At 43.4% G+C, this 16,110-nt stretch overlaps 1 protein-coding gene across 1 annotated transcript in view; it reads left to right on the top strand.

The window, feature by feature from the left end:
• KCNH3 (potassium voltage-gated channel subfamily H member 3) overlaps positions 1-16,110 on the top strand; it is a 142,851-nt gene that overhangs the window by 46,688 nt on the left and 80,053 nt on the right. The window contains exons 4-8 of the mRNA XM_044285955.1: positions 2,039-2,173; positions 2,267-2,400; positions 3,029-3,278; positions 8,666-8,823; positions 9,368-9,575. Of these exons, the coding sequence (XP_044141890.1) occupies positions 2,039-2,173; positions 2,267-2,400; positions 3,029-3,278; positions 8,666-8,823; positions 9,368-9,575 (885 nt within the window). The remainder of the gene's footprint in view (positions 1-2,038; positions 2,174-2,266; positions 2,401-3,028; positions 3,279-8,665; positions 8,824-9,367; positions 9,576-16,110) is intronic.

Here is a 16,110-nt window from a genome sequence, read left to right as displayed (position 1 = left end):
AAATCTCGCGCCGGTCTTCAGTGGAGAACGCTCGCTTGGCCGCTCCATCCTCAGTGCGCCTGCGCCGGGTGTACATGTGACGTCATCGGCGCAGGCGCACTGAGGATGGAGCGGCCGAGCGAGTGTCCTTCACTGAGTGCGCCTGCGCCAACTGAAGACCGGCGCGAGATTTAAAACACAGACAGGGCCAGTCAGAGAACAAGCGCATCCGCTGGCCCTGTCAATCAACATGAGGAGGGGGCGTCATTATGAATGGAGGATGCGGCTGCTACCAGCAGGTAGCCGCCCTACCTGCTGCTAGAGAGGTAATTTGCATATTATAAAAGTCTGTTTTTTTTATATAACTACTGAACCAAACAGAGTAATAGCCCTATATATTGAGAAATCGCAGCATAAGGATTTTAAGGAGACCAAAAAAAAAAAATTAGTTTAGTGGAGTGACAGAAGCCCTTTAATACAAGGCACTTAGTAATATATTATATATATATATGATTGTCCATATTGCCTCCTTTGCTGGCTGTATTCATTTTTCTATCACATTATACACTGCTAATTTCCATGGTTACAGCAGTGACAGTGCATGTACAATATAGTAAAGAACACAGGTCTCTCTGGTGGCCAGGGCCGTGGGAGTGTGCATAGTCAGCAGTTTTTCCTACAGTGTGCAAACATGGCCACTGCTGATGGATTGAAGGGTGGTTGTAAGCATGGAAACGAGCCGTGTATGATGTGATGGAAAATGAATCTAGCCAGCAAAGAAAAAAATATGAACAATCACAATACATTAGTTAGTTCCTTGTATTAACTTTGTCTACATAATAAATGCCATTTGCTGAAGTGAGACAACCCCTTTCAGAAAAGGGGTCTATCAAAGTCTGGCCATTAGGGCACAAACAAAGGAGATTTCTGAGGACCTCAGAAGAAGAGTTGTTGATACTCATCAGCCTGGGAAAGGTTACAAACCCTTTTGACTCCACCAAGACAAATTGTGTACAATTGGAGGAAATTTAAGACCATTATCACCCTCTCCGGAAGTGGTCGACCAACAAAGATCACTCCAAGGGCCAGACATGTAATAGTCTCTGAGGTCACAAAGAAACCCAAGGTAACCTCTGAGCAACTAAAGGCCTTTCTCACATTAGATAATGTTAATGTTCATGAGTCCACCATCAGGAGGGCACTGAACAACAATGGTGTGCATGGCTCTCCAAAAAGAACATTGCTGTCCATCACCCCCGGACAAGCCAGAAGGCTATTGTTTTATAGTCGGATGAGAACAAAATATAACTTTTTGGTTTAAATGAGAAGCATCCATGTCTGGAGAAAGGAAAATATTGCATTCCAGCATAAAAAAACTCATCCCATCTGTGAAACATGGTGATGGTAGTATCATGGCTTAGGACTGTTTTACTGTATCTGGGCCAAAACGGCCTACTATTATTTAAGTAACAATGAATTTTGAACAAATGAATTATACCAGCAAATTCTTAAGAAACAGTCAAGACATCTGTCCGTGAGAAGAATCTCAAGAGAACGTAGGCCATGCAGCAAGAAAATGACCCCAAACACACAAGTCATTCTACCAATGATTGGTAAAGGAAGAATAAAGCTAAAGTTTTGGAAAGGCCAAGTAATAGTGCTGACTTTTATCCAATAGAGATGTTGTGGAAAGACCTAAAGTGAGCAGTTGTGGGAGGAAACTGACCAACATAACAGAGTTGAAGCTTTTTTTGTACAGAGGAATGGGCTAAAATTCATCCAAGTCGATATGCAGAACCAATCAACAATTACTGGAAATGTTTGTAGTTATAGCTGCACAAGGAGGTCACACCAGGTTCACTTGCTTTTGCCAGTCATGGACTTTATTTTCCTCAATAAATAAATCTACTTTTAGTGTAAAACTCTGATGCAGTTTTAGGTAAAATGTATACAGAAATATAGACAATTATGAAGAGTTCCCAAACTTTCAAGCACCAGTGTATTTGTTATATTTTCTGAAAAAAGAAATAGTTGTAATTTTTAATTTCTTGACTTCCAGGCTCACAATTTTGGTGTCTGCTGGATGTTGTACCAATCAAGAACGAAAAAGGAGAGGTGGTTCTGTTTCTAGTTTCATATAAAGACATCACAGAGTCCAAGACTCGGACGGGAACTGAGAGCTGGAAAGATACAGGTACACACAGTTTTTCAGTAATCTGAGGAATATGTAAAATAGATTCTATATAGATTCTAAAGACTTATGTTTAATGTCATCATCCTATCTTAGGAGGCAGAGGAGAGCAGTATTCTCGTGCAACGGGAAAAGGCTTTAATGCCAATCGTAGGCGAAGCCGAGCTGTTCTTTACCACCTTTCCGGGCATCTGCAGAAACAAAATAAAGCAAAAGCAAAAATTGGAAAGGTATGAACACAATTCAGTTTTAAATGTATATATAGAGTAATGAGAAGAACAAACAGTATCCATTATACATAGTTTAATATAAGCTTATTTTATGTGGTAGCAACCACAAAATTACTTCAGGAAATCACTCAATCAACAACAGAGAACGCAAAGACAATAAAACACTGAACTAACTATTAAAGTGGAGATATGGTGGGCATGCGCCAATTGTACAGTGCAAGCGCATGGTTACAGAACCAGGCAAGAGCACAACAAGGATGTATGGCACTTCCAGCCAAGGAGGAATTTCTAAAATTGGAAAGGGAAAGAGCTGAGTTGTAATGAGTGGCTAATCCCCACCCCTTGGTGAACTGAGGTCCTACTTAGCATATTGATTAAAACTAACATAACTCAAGAAAGCCACAAATTATTTGGGCAATAATGGTATAATTTTAATCAGCAAGATGAAAATTACCAGACACTATGCCTGATTTGATAGTGTTGATCTTGCTGAAAGGTCTTCTTTAAAGAGGTTTTATTAATTATTAACTCATTGGACTAATCTTATACAACTCCTGATGTGGCTAATTTACAATTAAATAATTTACAATTTTCATCAATTAATCTTCTTCACTTCATCTTATCTCAGGGTGTTTTTGGTGAGAAGCCTCGGGTTCCAGATTATAAAGTTGTCTCTGTGCGTAAATCTCCTTTTATACTCTTACACTATGGTCCATTCAAAGCCTGCTGGGACTGTTTAATCCTCCTTGCCACCCTCTATGTAGCAGTGACTGTACCGTACAGTGTCTGCTTCAGTACTGGAAAAGAGAAAGGTACTCAGAGTCCAAGGAGTCCACCAAGTGCATGTGATCTTGTGGTGGAAATCTTGTTCATTTTAGGTACGTATGATAAAAAAAAACAGTAGGATAATAATAATGATAATGATACAAGCAATAAATACAGTACGATATTTCTATAGCACTTTTCTCAACTAAGAATCAAAGCACTGTACATTACATAGAACTAGTAAAGATAACATAGTTAGAATGCAGTTCTTAAAGGGGTTTTCTGGGACATAGATACTGATGGCCTATCTTCAAGATAGGTCAATAAGATTGGTGGGAGTTTTGCTTCTTGCAGCTGCCGCCAGCATCTTTGTAGTGGATGAAGCCAGAAGCTAGGCTCCAACCACTGTGTAGTGGAGTAAAGCTGCAGGACGCCAGCGCTGGGGACTATGCAGTGAATGAAGCTGCAGTGACCGGGTTTGTGGTGGCCCCAACGCTACGCTGAGTCCCCCAGACACTGTTGAGGTGCCACCATGTGTTGCTGCTCTCCAGAAGGGATGGTAGAGCGTGGTGCACCCCAATGGGAAATAAGTCCAGAGAGTCAGGGTCTGCAGTTAACCAGGGTGCTTCTTTACTGGAGGAATTCAGGTACAACAGGCAAAGCATTGGGCTGGCTTCTCCAGTCTCATGTCTGGCAGAAGAAGGGTTTGATGCTGAGGAAAGGCCTGAACTTGCTGTCCCTCGTTCTATCAGAAGGCTGGAATCCTGGTCAAGGGCCCGCAGTCTGTAGCTCAGTAGTCCAGGTGGCTCCTTAGTCACAGGGCTAGTGACCCATGGTCTGTTGCTCAGTGTCCCCATCTCAGCATCTTCTTCTGGTCACTCATGCAGGTTGGCCTGAGTCTTCCCTCCAAGCACTGGTCCCTAACTGCAGCACACCAGGGGCTGGTAAACAACGTCTGGCTTTTTCCCTCCAAAACCTGCTCTTCTTCAAACTCTATGGCAGCTGTGGAAAATTACCAGTTTCTTAGTAAAAGTCTTAGCAGTCTCTCAGTATTCATTAACCCTTTCCACAGAGCCATGTAAATACAGCGATAATAAACAGGATATATATCACAAAATACATATACAATTTAATTACACAGTATTAAACAGTGCAAGTTAACCCTTTTCAAGTGAAATAAAGTAAGACGTTTATACCTTTGCATAGGGGAAATAGACAAATGTCCACAAATATCCAAACGTCAAAGTACCCCCTGCTCCGAGTCACTGCAAAGCCTTCTGCTGGTAATGGGTATTGGACCCCACTGGTCCATTGATGACCTATCCTGAGGACGGATCATTAGTATCTAAGTCCCGGAAACCGCTTTAATAATTCTGATAGCGCTCTATAAAGACATGCTTTCAGTCTGTTTTTATTAAATATGTCCAGAGGTGGAAGTTCTGGAGGTTCATGGACTATTCACTGCCATGAAAAAGAATGTACAGTACAGACCAAAAGTTTGGACACACCTTCTCATTCAAAGAGTTTTCTTTATTTTCATGACTATGAAAATTGTAGATTCACACTGAAGGCATCAAAACTATGAATTAACACATGTGGAATTATATACATAACAAAAAAGTGTGAAACAACTGAAAATATGTCATATTCTAGGTTCTTCAAAGTAGCCACCTTTTGCTTTGATTACTGCTTTGCACACTCTTGGCATTCTCTTGATGAGCTTCAAGAGGTAGTCACCTGAAATGGTTTTCACTTCACAGGTGTGCCCTGTCAGGTTTAATAAGTGGGATTTCTTGCCTTATAAATGGGGTTGGGACCATCAGTTGCGTTTTGGAGAAGTCAGGTGGATACACAGCTTATAGTCCTACTGAATAGACTGTTAGAATTTGTATTATGGCAAGAAAAAAGCAGCTAAGTAAAGAAAAACAAGTGGCCATCATTACTTTAAGAAATTAAGGTCAGTCAGTCCGAAAAATTGGGAAAACTTTGAAAGTGTCCCCAAGTGCAGTCACAAAAACCATCAAGCGCTACAAAGAAACTAGCTCACATGCGGACCGGCCCAGGAAAGGTAGACCAAGAGTCACCTCTACTGCGGTGGATAAGTTCATCCGAGTCACCAGCCTCAGAAATCGCAGTTTAACAGCAGCTCAGATTAGAGACCAGGTCAATGCCACACAGAGTTCTAGCAGCAGACACATCTCTAGAACATCTGTTAAGAGGAGACTGTGTGAATCAGGCCTTCATGGTAGAATATCTGCTAGGAAACCACTGCTAAGGACAGGCAACAAGCAGAAGAGACTTGTTTGGGCTAAAGAACACAAGGAATGGACAATAGACCAGTGGAAATCTGTGCTTTGGTCTGATGATTCCAAATTTGAGATCTTTGGTTCCAACCACCGTATCTTTGTGCGACGCAGAAAAGGTGAACGGATGGACTCTACATGCCTGGTTCCCACCGTGAAGCATGGAGGAGGAGGTGTAATGGTGTGGGGGTGCTTTGCTGGTGACACTGTTGGGGATTTATTCAAAATTGAAGGCATACTGAACCAGCAAGGCTACCACAGCATCTTGCAGCGGCATGCTATTCCATCCGGTTTGCGTTTAGTTGGACCATCATTTATTTTTCAACAGGACAATGACCCCAAACACACCTCTAGGCTGTGTAAGGGCTATTTGACCATGAAGGAGAGTGATGGGGTTCTGCGCCAGATGACCTGGCCTCCACAGTCACCAGACCTGAACCCAATTGAGATGGTTTGGGGTGAGCTGGACCACAGAGTGAAGGCAAAAGGTCCAACAAGTGCTAAGCATCTCTGGGAACGCCTGCAAGACTGTTGGAAGACCATTTCAGGTGACTACCTCTTGAAGCTCATCAAGAGAATGCCAAGAGTGTGCAAAGCAGTAATCAAAGCAAAAGGTGGCTACTTAGAACCTAGAATATGACATATTTTCAGTTGTTTCACACTTTTTTGTTATGTATATAATTCCACATGTGTTAATTCATAGTTTTGATGCCTTCAGTGTGAATCTACAATTTTCATAGTCATGAAAATAAAGAAAACTCTTTGAATGAGAAGGTGTGTCCAAACTTTTGGTCTGTACTGTATACAAAATGGTATGTGTCTTTTTCATATAGTTGTACTGAAAAGCAAAGACATCTGTGCTTTTAAATAAAGGTGGGTTTTGCAAGATGCAATGTATATAGGCCAAATGAATATAGCCCAATGTTGGCATGCATTTGGCTATAACAGTCAATGGAGACAGCAGGGCTTACATTGGGAGATTGCTTCTGGTGTATACCTTGACAGGGCACCATTGACGCAGTGTGAATCCAGTCTTTGTAACCTCTCTTACGTCAATTTATAGTTACAAAATAATTAAAGGCTATGTACACCTTTGGGGACTATTTTGTATTAGTGCATTGTACTCATTATAAGCTAAAAATCAATCAACATAGCCTTTAAGATATCTGACTGATCAGTTCTTAGCAGAGCAAAGGAGAGAATTAGCATTCATTTGTAGGAAATAATTAGTTTGGTTGTGCAGAGAAAATGTATCTATGGATCCATTTTTAATGGTGAAGCAAAGATCCAACCGTTCAATAACCTATCAGTAAAAGTATGATTATAAAAGAATCAGAAATGAATTGATTAGAAAGTCTTAGAAATCTGCCCAACATACAACATTTTTATGGTCTGATCTGATGTACATTCCTTGTCATTTTAAAGCATCTTATTCCGAGAAACTAAGATACAGGAGCTGTCTCTGTGTTTGTGTGTACCAAGAGAGATCCAGTATATAGTGTTAACTGTAATAAGAGCATCTATTCAAGTACCCCATCACCACCTATTTTAGCTACTGGCACCCCTGATGAGTACAAGATGGGGAGTAAAATATTGGGTTTTGCAGCCATCACATCTAAAGCGTTTGCATTAACTAAAGGCCTCATGCACACGGCCGTTGCCTGGCCGTGCCCGTATTGCAGCCCACAAACAGCGGGTCCACAATATACAGGTACTGGCCCTATCACAGATGCAGACTAATTCACTTAAATGGGTAAGCAATCTGGGAGAAACCGTGTGATACAGAACGAAGGCACGGATCAGAAGCCCACAGAAGCACTACAGAGTAGTGCATATCGTCGGATGTGGATTGCGAACCCTATTCAAGTGAATGGGTCCATTACAGGCAAGGCTGGCAAATGGTCGTTTGCATGAGGCCTAAGGCTTTAAAGGGGTTTTCCACAATTTTTCAGACCACCTAGAGTAGCCTGACCAATGGTAGTGATCATACTTAACTGTTCCCCGACGCCTGGTTTCAGTTTATAGGGGTTTTCCACTATTTTTCAGACCTCCCAGAGTAGCTGGACCAATGGTGGTAATCATACTTAACAGATCCCACCTGGTTTCGGCTCCATTGCTCCATCACCGGCTCTTCAACTCCCGGATGTGACCACATAAACATCCTGCTCCCTTTGCGTCAAGTCAAATGGTCATCTGACAGAAGGGGAGCAGCGGCATCAAACAGAATGTTTACATTGTAGGTGAAGAGAGAAGCAGTTGAGGCTATGGAGCAAAGGAGCCAGAACCCTGAAAGTAGAGGAGCTACCTAATCTTCTCTTACTCACTCAGAAACAACCCAAGGATCATGAAGAACATTATAGAGTACTGACCTCATCATCCTTCTGTGGAGCTTATCAATCCTGGGTGGCTTTAAGGCATTTTTCAAAGTGAAACGCAATTAGCAAGGGGGAAGGGTGAGAGGTAAACAGCTGATAACATGAGATCCAGGCATTTCTCACTAATAAGACATATAACAAAGTTTCTTGTGATCACTTGTACTGTTGATTTATGTGAAGTTGTGTGAAAAGTTAGTGACCATTTAAAGAACACTAAACATAGAAAACACATAAAAATAAATATAAAGAAATGTATCAAGAAAACTCTATGTCCTCTGGTATCTGCTCTTCTCAACCTCACAATACTGTGTCTGGCTGGGCTGTTAAGCAGTAAGACAAGATTATCTCCCTTTAACTGGTATCAGGCCTTGGATTAACAGATGATTTCTATTCTATAGGGGCACATTTATTAAGACCCGCATTTTAGCCCCTGTGCTGGCGGTCGATTGCCGAAGTTATGTAGAGGCGCCAGCCTCTTCATAACCTCAGCAGATCCACCTCGGATTCTAAATGTAAGGCACCCCCCATTGCTGTCTTATATTTAGACCATTTTCTACACCTAAACCAGGCATAGAAAATGATGAATGAGATGGGCTGCCGACCCGCCACCTTCCCCGCCCATGCCACGCCCCTTTTTAAGACCTGGCGTGAGCAGGGAAGAAGTCAAAAATTCTGCCGCAACATGGCGTGCAACATAATCTGCACCAGGTATACACCATATCTGTTTCTAAATGAACCCCTATATCCATTAAAAACATTGTCATTAATGTATAAGGAATTTATTACTGTACTTTAACTGTTTTGTATTCCATTGTTCGACAGATATCATCTTGAATTTCCGTACAACATTTGTTAGTCAGTCAGGACAGGTGGTGTTCTCTTCACGTCTTATCTTCCTCCATTACATCAGGACATGGTTCTTGTTGGATCTTCTAGCTGCCCTTCCTGTGGATCTTCTCTACAGTTTCAAAGTCAATATAGTGAGTCACTATGTTTTTTTACGCTTTTCTATAAGATAAAAAGAAATGCATACCAGCCCATCTGAGACCAAGTGGAAACTCTGTTGGCCTCTGTCAGGTGACTGGAGCCCTATATTTACATCGAGCATATATATAGCAACATATACCAGCCCAACGTTAGCCAAAATAACTCTCTTTTGGCCTCCGTTAGGTGATTCAAGCCCTATAGATACATTGGAAATAAGCTCTAGAGCAGGAGTTGGCAACCTCCGGAACTCCAAGTGCTGTGAAACTATCACCCCCAGCATGCACTCTTTCTCAGCTGTTCTTTGAACTTCCACAGAAGTAAATGGATGCTGGGAATTGTATTTTCACAACAGCTGGAGTGCCAGAAGTTGCTGATCCATGTTCTAGAGGTTTCCAGAACTATACAGCAAACGTAAGTCCTAATTATGATTTGTAAGGGAACAAATTAATAATGTCTTGAGGTAATATTGTATGTATCTATTTCATGTCTGTTCAGTTTTCATTATCTAGTTTTTGTGAATGGTTTGCCTTCTGTCAGTATTTTGGGGCTCATCTCTTGAAGACTGTACGTCTACTACGGTTGCTGCGCCTCCTCCCAAGATTGGACCGCTATTCTCAGTACAGTGCAGTTGTCCTCAGCCTGTTGATGGTTGTCTTTGCTCTCTTGGCACATTGGGTGGCCTGTGTCTGGTATTTCATTGGTCAGCAAGAGATTGAAAGCAGTCAGTCAGAAGTCCCAGAAATCGGTAGGTCTACGAATCCTTTCATATTTCTACTTGATCAATTCCATTTCTTATATATTTATTTTTTTCCCCATTGTTTTACTGTAGTAATAATTATATGTTGGTTTTAGGACACTTTACATGTAAAAATAAGCATTGTACTGTATTAGCTGGAGAAAGACCACTGTGTGATTGCACATAGTGATTGGAGAATTAGGGAGGTCCTTTTTGATAGTCTTAGAATTGTTTTATGAGATTATGCTTTTACTCGTTGTATCAGTGATGGAATGAGTATGTGGAAACCTTTGCAGGAAGAATGACTGGAATGTGTTGAAAATGAGAGCGTGGGAGAGGTTTCATTTGTGTTTTACCCGGGCAATGGAAAACTTGGTCCGAAGACCAATTCCTGATATAATTTATGGCATATTCTTCCTTATTTATGTGGAGTTTTTAATTGCTTTCCCCCCCCCCCCCCCCCCCAAGGATCAGGTTTAGAAACTCTGAAAGCTCCTTACCTACTCAGTCTGGGGCCTCTTTCCTTAAAGAGAATCTGTCAGCATCAAAACACCCGCAGACTAGAGTAAGCTGTGTATAGTGTGACATCAGGTCTGGATATGTAATTTGTATCTTCTTGCATTCCGACACTGTGATCCCACAAAGAAGCAGTAAAACGCACTCCACTTTCAGTCCTCTCCATAATGTGCGTGAGAATAGGTGTCTGCTCAATACATTTTACTGCTGGTCTGTCGGAACACTGTGTCAGAATACAAGTGAGTATGAAGATAAAAATGACATAACCAGACTTGGCATCACTTATACTTATACACCACTCACTCTAGTTTCAGAGTTGACAGATTCCCTTTAAGACCAAATCTTGCCAGATATATACTGTCTACAATCTGCCCATCAAATAGTCCTTTAAGTCCTGGTGTAGAGTTGTTCTGAAAGAAAGAGTCAAAAGACCTCTGCATTAGGAGGCATTCACACAACTGTGGCTGTTTTGTGGACTGCAAACCTCAGATCTGCAAAACACAGACACCGTCTGTGTGCATCCCAAACTTCTGTGTGCTTTCGGGTCCATGTGGCAGTGCTGCAAGAGACAGGACATGTCCTATCTTTGGCCGCAACATGTGGATTGTGGACCTATTGAAGTCAATGAGTCCGCACTGTGATGCAAGGTGCACATGGCCGGTGTCTGCGTTTTAAAGATCCGCGGTTTGTAGTCCGCAAAACAAATACAGTTATGTGAATGCACCCTTATTTTCATATAAACAGATTTTCAATAGTGTTAAAAGCAAGATATTAAAATATTGGGGAAGTGACTGTGAGATGGAACTGTAAAAAAGGCTTCTGACCAATGGACTAGATAGGACATGTCCTGTCTCTTGCAGCACTGCCACATGGACCCGAAAGCACACAGACGTTTGGGGTGCACACAGCCGGTGTCCGTGTTTTGCAGATCTGAGGTTTGCAGTCCACAAAACAGCCACAGTTGTGTGAATGCATCCTAATGCAGAGGTCTTTTGACTTTTTTAGTTTAGTTGTTTAGTTTTTAGTTTCTCAAGAAAATGCAGGGACTGGTTAGGTGGCAGAGTAGGGTAGTTGTAATAAATGGAACCTTATGGGGTTAATGGTCAATGCAATGATATCAGTTATTACAGATGTTTATATTGATCAAAATCACAGTTTTACTGTGAATTCTGTGAAACAGGAATAAATAGGGTCAAATAATTGCTAAGTGAATAAATAATATCAGTGACCGTAAGAGACATATATAAATATAGTAGCAGCTATTTAAAGTAAAGAACAGCCGCTTAGTTTGAGTCCAATTTTGGTAAACTCTTGTTGCTCACCAGTGCCTCTCATTATGGCTAACAAAGAGACAGAGTAGCACATTCAAGAGAAATCTGATTTAGCGTTTACCCTCTGTGACAGAGAGCATTTATACATTTTGTGCTCACATTGGGACGGGAACAGAATGTTCCAGAAAATCGCTTAACAGATTTGTGTGCACTGTACATGTTCTAAACTAAGCATTCGGATTCCGCCATATCGTATATGTGTACAGGGTACAACAGATGTGGATTTTGGTGTTCATTAGAGATGAGCGAACCAAAGCTGACGAAGTAGAATTCAAACCGAATTTCAGGAAAAATTCAACTTGCACTGAAGCCAAATTTCCTCGCAATTCGTGGTAACGAATTGCATTTTTCCTAAAATGGCTGGTGCACATGTGAGGGCATGGAGAAAGGAATTCTGGGAAGGCTGTCCACCCATAATGCCATGCATGCAGCCAATCAGCATCCAGCCAGCCCTGTGATGTCACAGCCCTATAAATAGCCTGAGCCATCTTGGATTCTGCCATTTTCCAGTGTACTTAGTGTGACGGACCCCCAGTACTCAGGAAGAGTTTGTCCGCCTCTGTATTCTTCCTTACTCAGTAGAAATTGCAAACCGCTGATCTGTAGCTCCCAGTTTCCCCAGTCACTGGTCGAGACTCAGTGTAGGTGAAACAAAAATCTGCTTTATTGAGCAACTGTACAAACTTATATACAGAAATTGTGATCAGATAAAACTAAAATCCCATCACATCCCTCTTCCCCTCCCCAGACATTCTGTCTTCACCACACCACAGGGTTCCACCTGCTAATAGCTCCAGACAGCTTTAGCAAGAGCCTGGCCAGAATGACATTGTTCTGAGCTCCTCCAGAGTACAATGGGAGATAACGAGAGGGAGGGGGAGAAAGAGGGGTGCTGACAGTCTTTTTATATCCAGGTGACATAACATAACATAATTACACCCAACACCAATACACATATAACTCTTTACCATGTCGTCACATAGCTCCCCCAAGTTTAAGGATGGCAGACCCGGTGAGATCCTCTACGGGTCCACTTGGGGATGTCCATGTTAGTCACCCTTCCAGTTCTATTTGACGAGATAGTCCATCAGCATTCGCATTGTGTTTCTCCAGGCTGGTATTGGATTGTGAAATTGAACGGCTGTAGGGCCAGGCTCCACCGCAACAGCCGTCCATGTGCCCCGGACACTCGGTTCAACCAAACAAAGGGGGGTCTCTAAAATCCTAGGTCTGTAGTCGCTAGGAAGGAGGCTGGCCATCAGCCCCCTCCAGGAACCCAGGTCATGGTGGGTTCCATGACATTTCTTCCCCCCCAAAGGTAGACTAAGTAGATCCCAGTCCCCCAAATGGTCTGAACCTGTATTTGTCGGACAGTATAAGTCCACATCTTCCATTAAAAGGATGTCCTGCCTCTGGGAAGGGATGCCCTCTGTGCCTTTCTGAAACAAATGCGGCCCCTGGGAAGAAGTAAAGATGGTATTTTTTCCCAGACCCCAAAGCCACCTGCTGGTAGCGAGGCCAGCTTCCTGTTCTCCCATGAATGATGGAGCAGACAACAGTGAGGGACATAGGCCAGTGGTGCTCTGCTCTGGTGTCAGCACTTCAGCTGGAAAAGCATGGGGAGGCGGTTCCTCTGCACGCAAATCTAGAAGGTCCCCCACATCTGAAGCTGGTGACAAGGAAATGGGGTTGGCCGCCATCTCTCCCAGAAACTTAAGGGTGGCTATGGGTGTGAGGCAGAAGATAACAGCACTCTGCCCTGTTGCCAGCTCTTCTGCCGGGAAGTAAGCTGCCAGTTTGGTGGCCTCGCAGAGAGCCTCCAGGGTCACTGATTGTTGTAGGCAGTGGCCTATAGAGCTTTGCCCTGATGACAACTCTTCAGCTGGGGCTAGTAGTTCCTCGGCATTGGCCTGCGTTCTGGGAGAGGGCCTTCTTCCCTGGCTCCCTGGAACGCCCTCTGCCGCTGGGGAGAGAGGTCAGCTACCTCTTCTCCCTGGGTCTCCATCTGCAGTTGGGGAGAGAGGTCAGCTACCTCTTCTCACTGGAACTCACCAGGCTGCTGGGCAGAGAGACCGTTTGACTCCTCTTCCTGGAACCCCAGGGCTGTACCAGGTGCTGGGCAGAGGCTTGTGGCACTCTGCCCTGTTGTCAGCGCCTCACCTGGGGACTCAGTGAGCTTTACAACCTCCACAGAAAAGTCTATTAAATCCATACTCTCTGAGCATATAGCTTCAACTGGGTCTGAGAAACTCTGCTGGATGCGTCCTAGCAGCTCCTTGTATGCCTTTCCCAGTAGCCATTCTTGTTTTACCACGTACTCCAAATCAGCTCTCAGCTCTGAAACTCTCTTCAAACAAAGCAAGCCTCCCCGGTATGCAAAATGGTCCTCCAGGGCAGAGTCCCCCTCATCCCCAACCTCAAACATATCCACCAGGATGTCCCACAACAGCCCTGGATCATCAAAGTTGTAGCCTTCTGGATATTCAGATGTAAATCCTGGCTGTGTTTGTTCTGCATACCAACTCAGGGCACGATACCATTCATTCAGCTTTACCTCTCGCTGAACCAACTTGTGCAAATCAGCCACCCAATGCTCCTGATGCTGCTCTCCCAGGATACCCATTCGCAGGCCCATCTGATCCCGGACCCTTTGTTCTGGAAATGGATGAAACCGGCCCCGGTGTGCCTTGGTAATATTCCATAGAGCTGTCCGTGCCATCTGCCTGAGGACGAAGTAGTCTTCCATAGACAGACCCTTTTCTCCCTTTGGACAGATGATCCACAACAATTTGGAGTATTCCACTGACAGGGTCATGGCTGCTTAAGTCAGTTATCCTCAGCCGGCTGAGAAATAAATCCCGGTGGTGGTTTGAATGTCTCCTCAGACAAGGAAGAGCATCCCACTGCTGCCACCAATGTGACAAACCCCCAGTACTCAGGAAGAGTATGTCCGCCTCTGTATTCTTCCTTAGGGCTCATTCAGATGGCCGTATGCTGTCCACAAAAATACTGAATGCTATCCGTTTTTTTTTGCGGATCCGCAAAAAAATGGATAGCATTCAGTATTTTTGCGGACCCATAGTCTTCAATGGGGCCATGTCCTGATTTTCACGGACAAGTATAGGACATGTTACATTTGTTTTGCGGAACTCTGGAATAGAAAAGGGCCCCATAGAAGTGAATGGGTCAGCATCTAATCTGCAAAAAAACGGATCCGCATTTTTGCGGATAGCATATGGCCATCTGAATTAGAAATTGCAAACTGCTGATCTGTAGCTCCCAGTTTCCCCAGTCACTGGTCGAGACTCGGTGTAGGTGAAACAAAAATCTGCTTTATTGAGCAACTCCACAAACTTATATACAGAAATTGTGATCAGATAAAACTAAAATCCCATCACATCCCCTTTTCCCTCCCCAGACATTCTGTCTTCACCACACCACAGGGGTCCACCTGCTAATAGCTCCAGACAGCTTTAGCAAGAGCCTGGCCAGACTGGCATTGTTCTGAGCTCCTTCAAAGTACAATGGGAGATAACGAGAGGGAGGGGGAGAAAGAGGGGTGCTGACAGTGTTTTCATAACCAGGTCACACAACATAACATAATTACACCCAACAACAATACACATATAATTCTTCACACTTATTGCAGGGAGAGATGTCAGCAGTAGTGTTGATCGAGCACCAAAGTGCTCGGGTGCTCTGGCCAAACACATTGGGATGCTCGGGTGCTGTACCCAGCACCCGAGTATAATGGAAGTCAATGGGAGAACCCGAGCATTAAACCAGGCACCCCCTGCTCTGAAGAGGGGAGGGTGCCTTGATGGAAACATCACCGAAATGGTTTGGGAACAGCATGGGGAGGATGTCTGAATGCATCTTGGACTCCCAGGTCACTGCTGGGAACGATGTTGTCCGAGTAGTACGCCACTTTTACAGACTGACAAAAATACGCACAAAACCGAAGAAAAAAATTTGATTTTAGAGGAAAAATTGTTAGGAAACATTCTTTCCTGTATATTTACTTGTATATAAAGTGCAAGTGCTGTAGAAAATTACAAGGAAGAGGCACTCCGATACAACCTATATATCACATACAGGAGGGCCTCATTCACATTGTGGTACAATTGTTAATGTAGTGGGACTCCTACACTCATAAAGCCTATGCACTAAGTGAAAGGGCTGCCAAAAATTACAAGGAACCGGCACTCCAATACACCCTTTGTTACACATAAAGAGGGCATCATACACGGCCTTTAAAAAATTATGATTGATGGCCTGCTGGTGACCCTCAAAAACATTTGGAACAAGGGCCTGCTGATCTGACCATCTAAAACATTATGGGTGACGACCTGCTGATCTGACCATCTAAAACATTATGGGTGACGGCGACGATCCATTCAAATGTCTGGCCTATCACCTTTCGATGTTATTGTCAGCGCAAACTATGGTGACTACAGGTAACGGGGAATCAGGGTTCAATTCCGGAGAGGGAGCCTGAGATACAGCTACCACATCCAAGCAATGCAGCATGCACACAAATTACCTATAAGGTATAATTAGGTGAGAGCCTGCAGGTGAGCTGACCCTGTAAAAGATTTTAGGTGCAGGCCTACAGGTGAGCTGACCAGGTAAAAGATTTTAGGTGTGGGCCTGCTGGTGAGCTGACCCTCTAAAATATTATATGCGAAGACATGCTG

This window comes from Bufo gargarizans, chromosome 3 (genome assembly GCF_014858855.1).
Source record: "Bufo gargarizans isolate SCDJY-AF-19 chromosome 3, ASM1485885v1, whole genome shotgun sequence".
Lineage (NCBI taxonomy): Eukaryota > Metazoa > Chordata > Amphibia > Anura > Bufonidae > Bufo > Bufo gargarizans.
The sequence above is the reverse complement of the archived record's forward strand: the minus strand, read 5'-3'. Positions and strand labels throughout refer to the sequence as shown.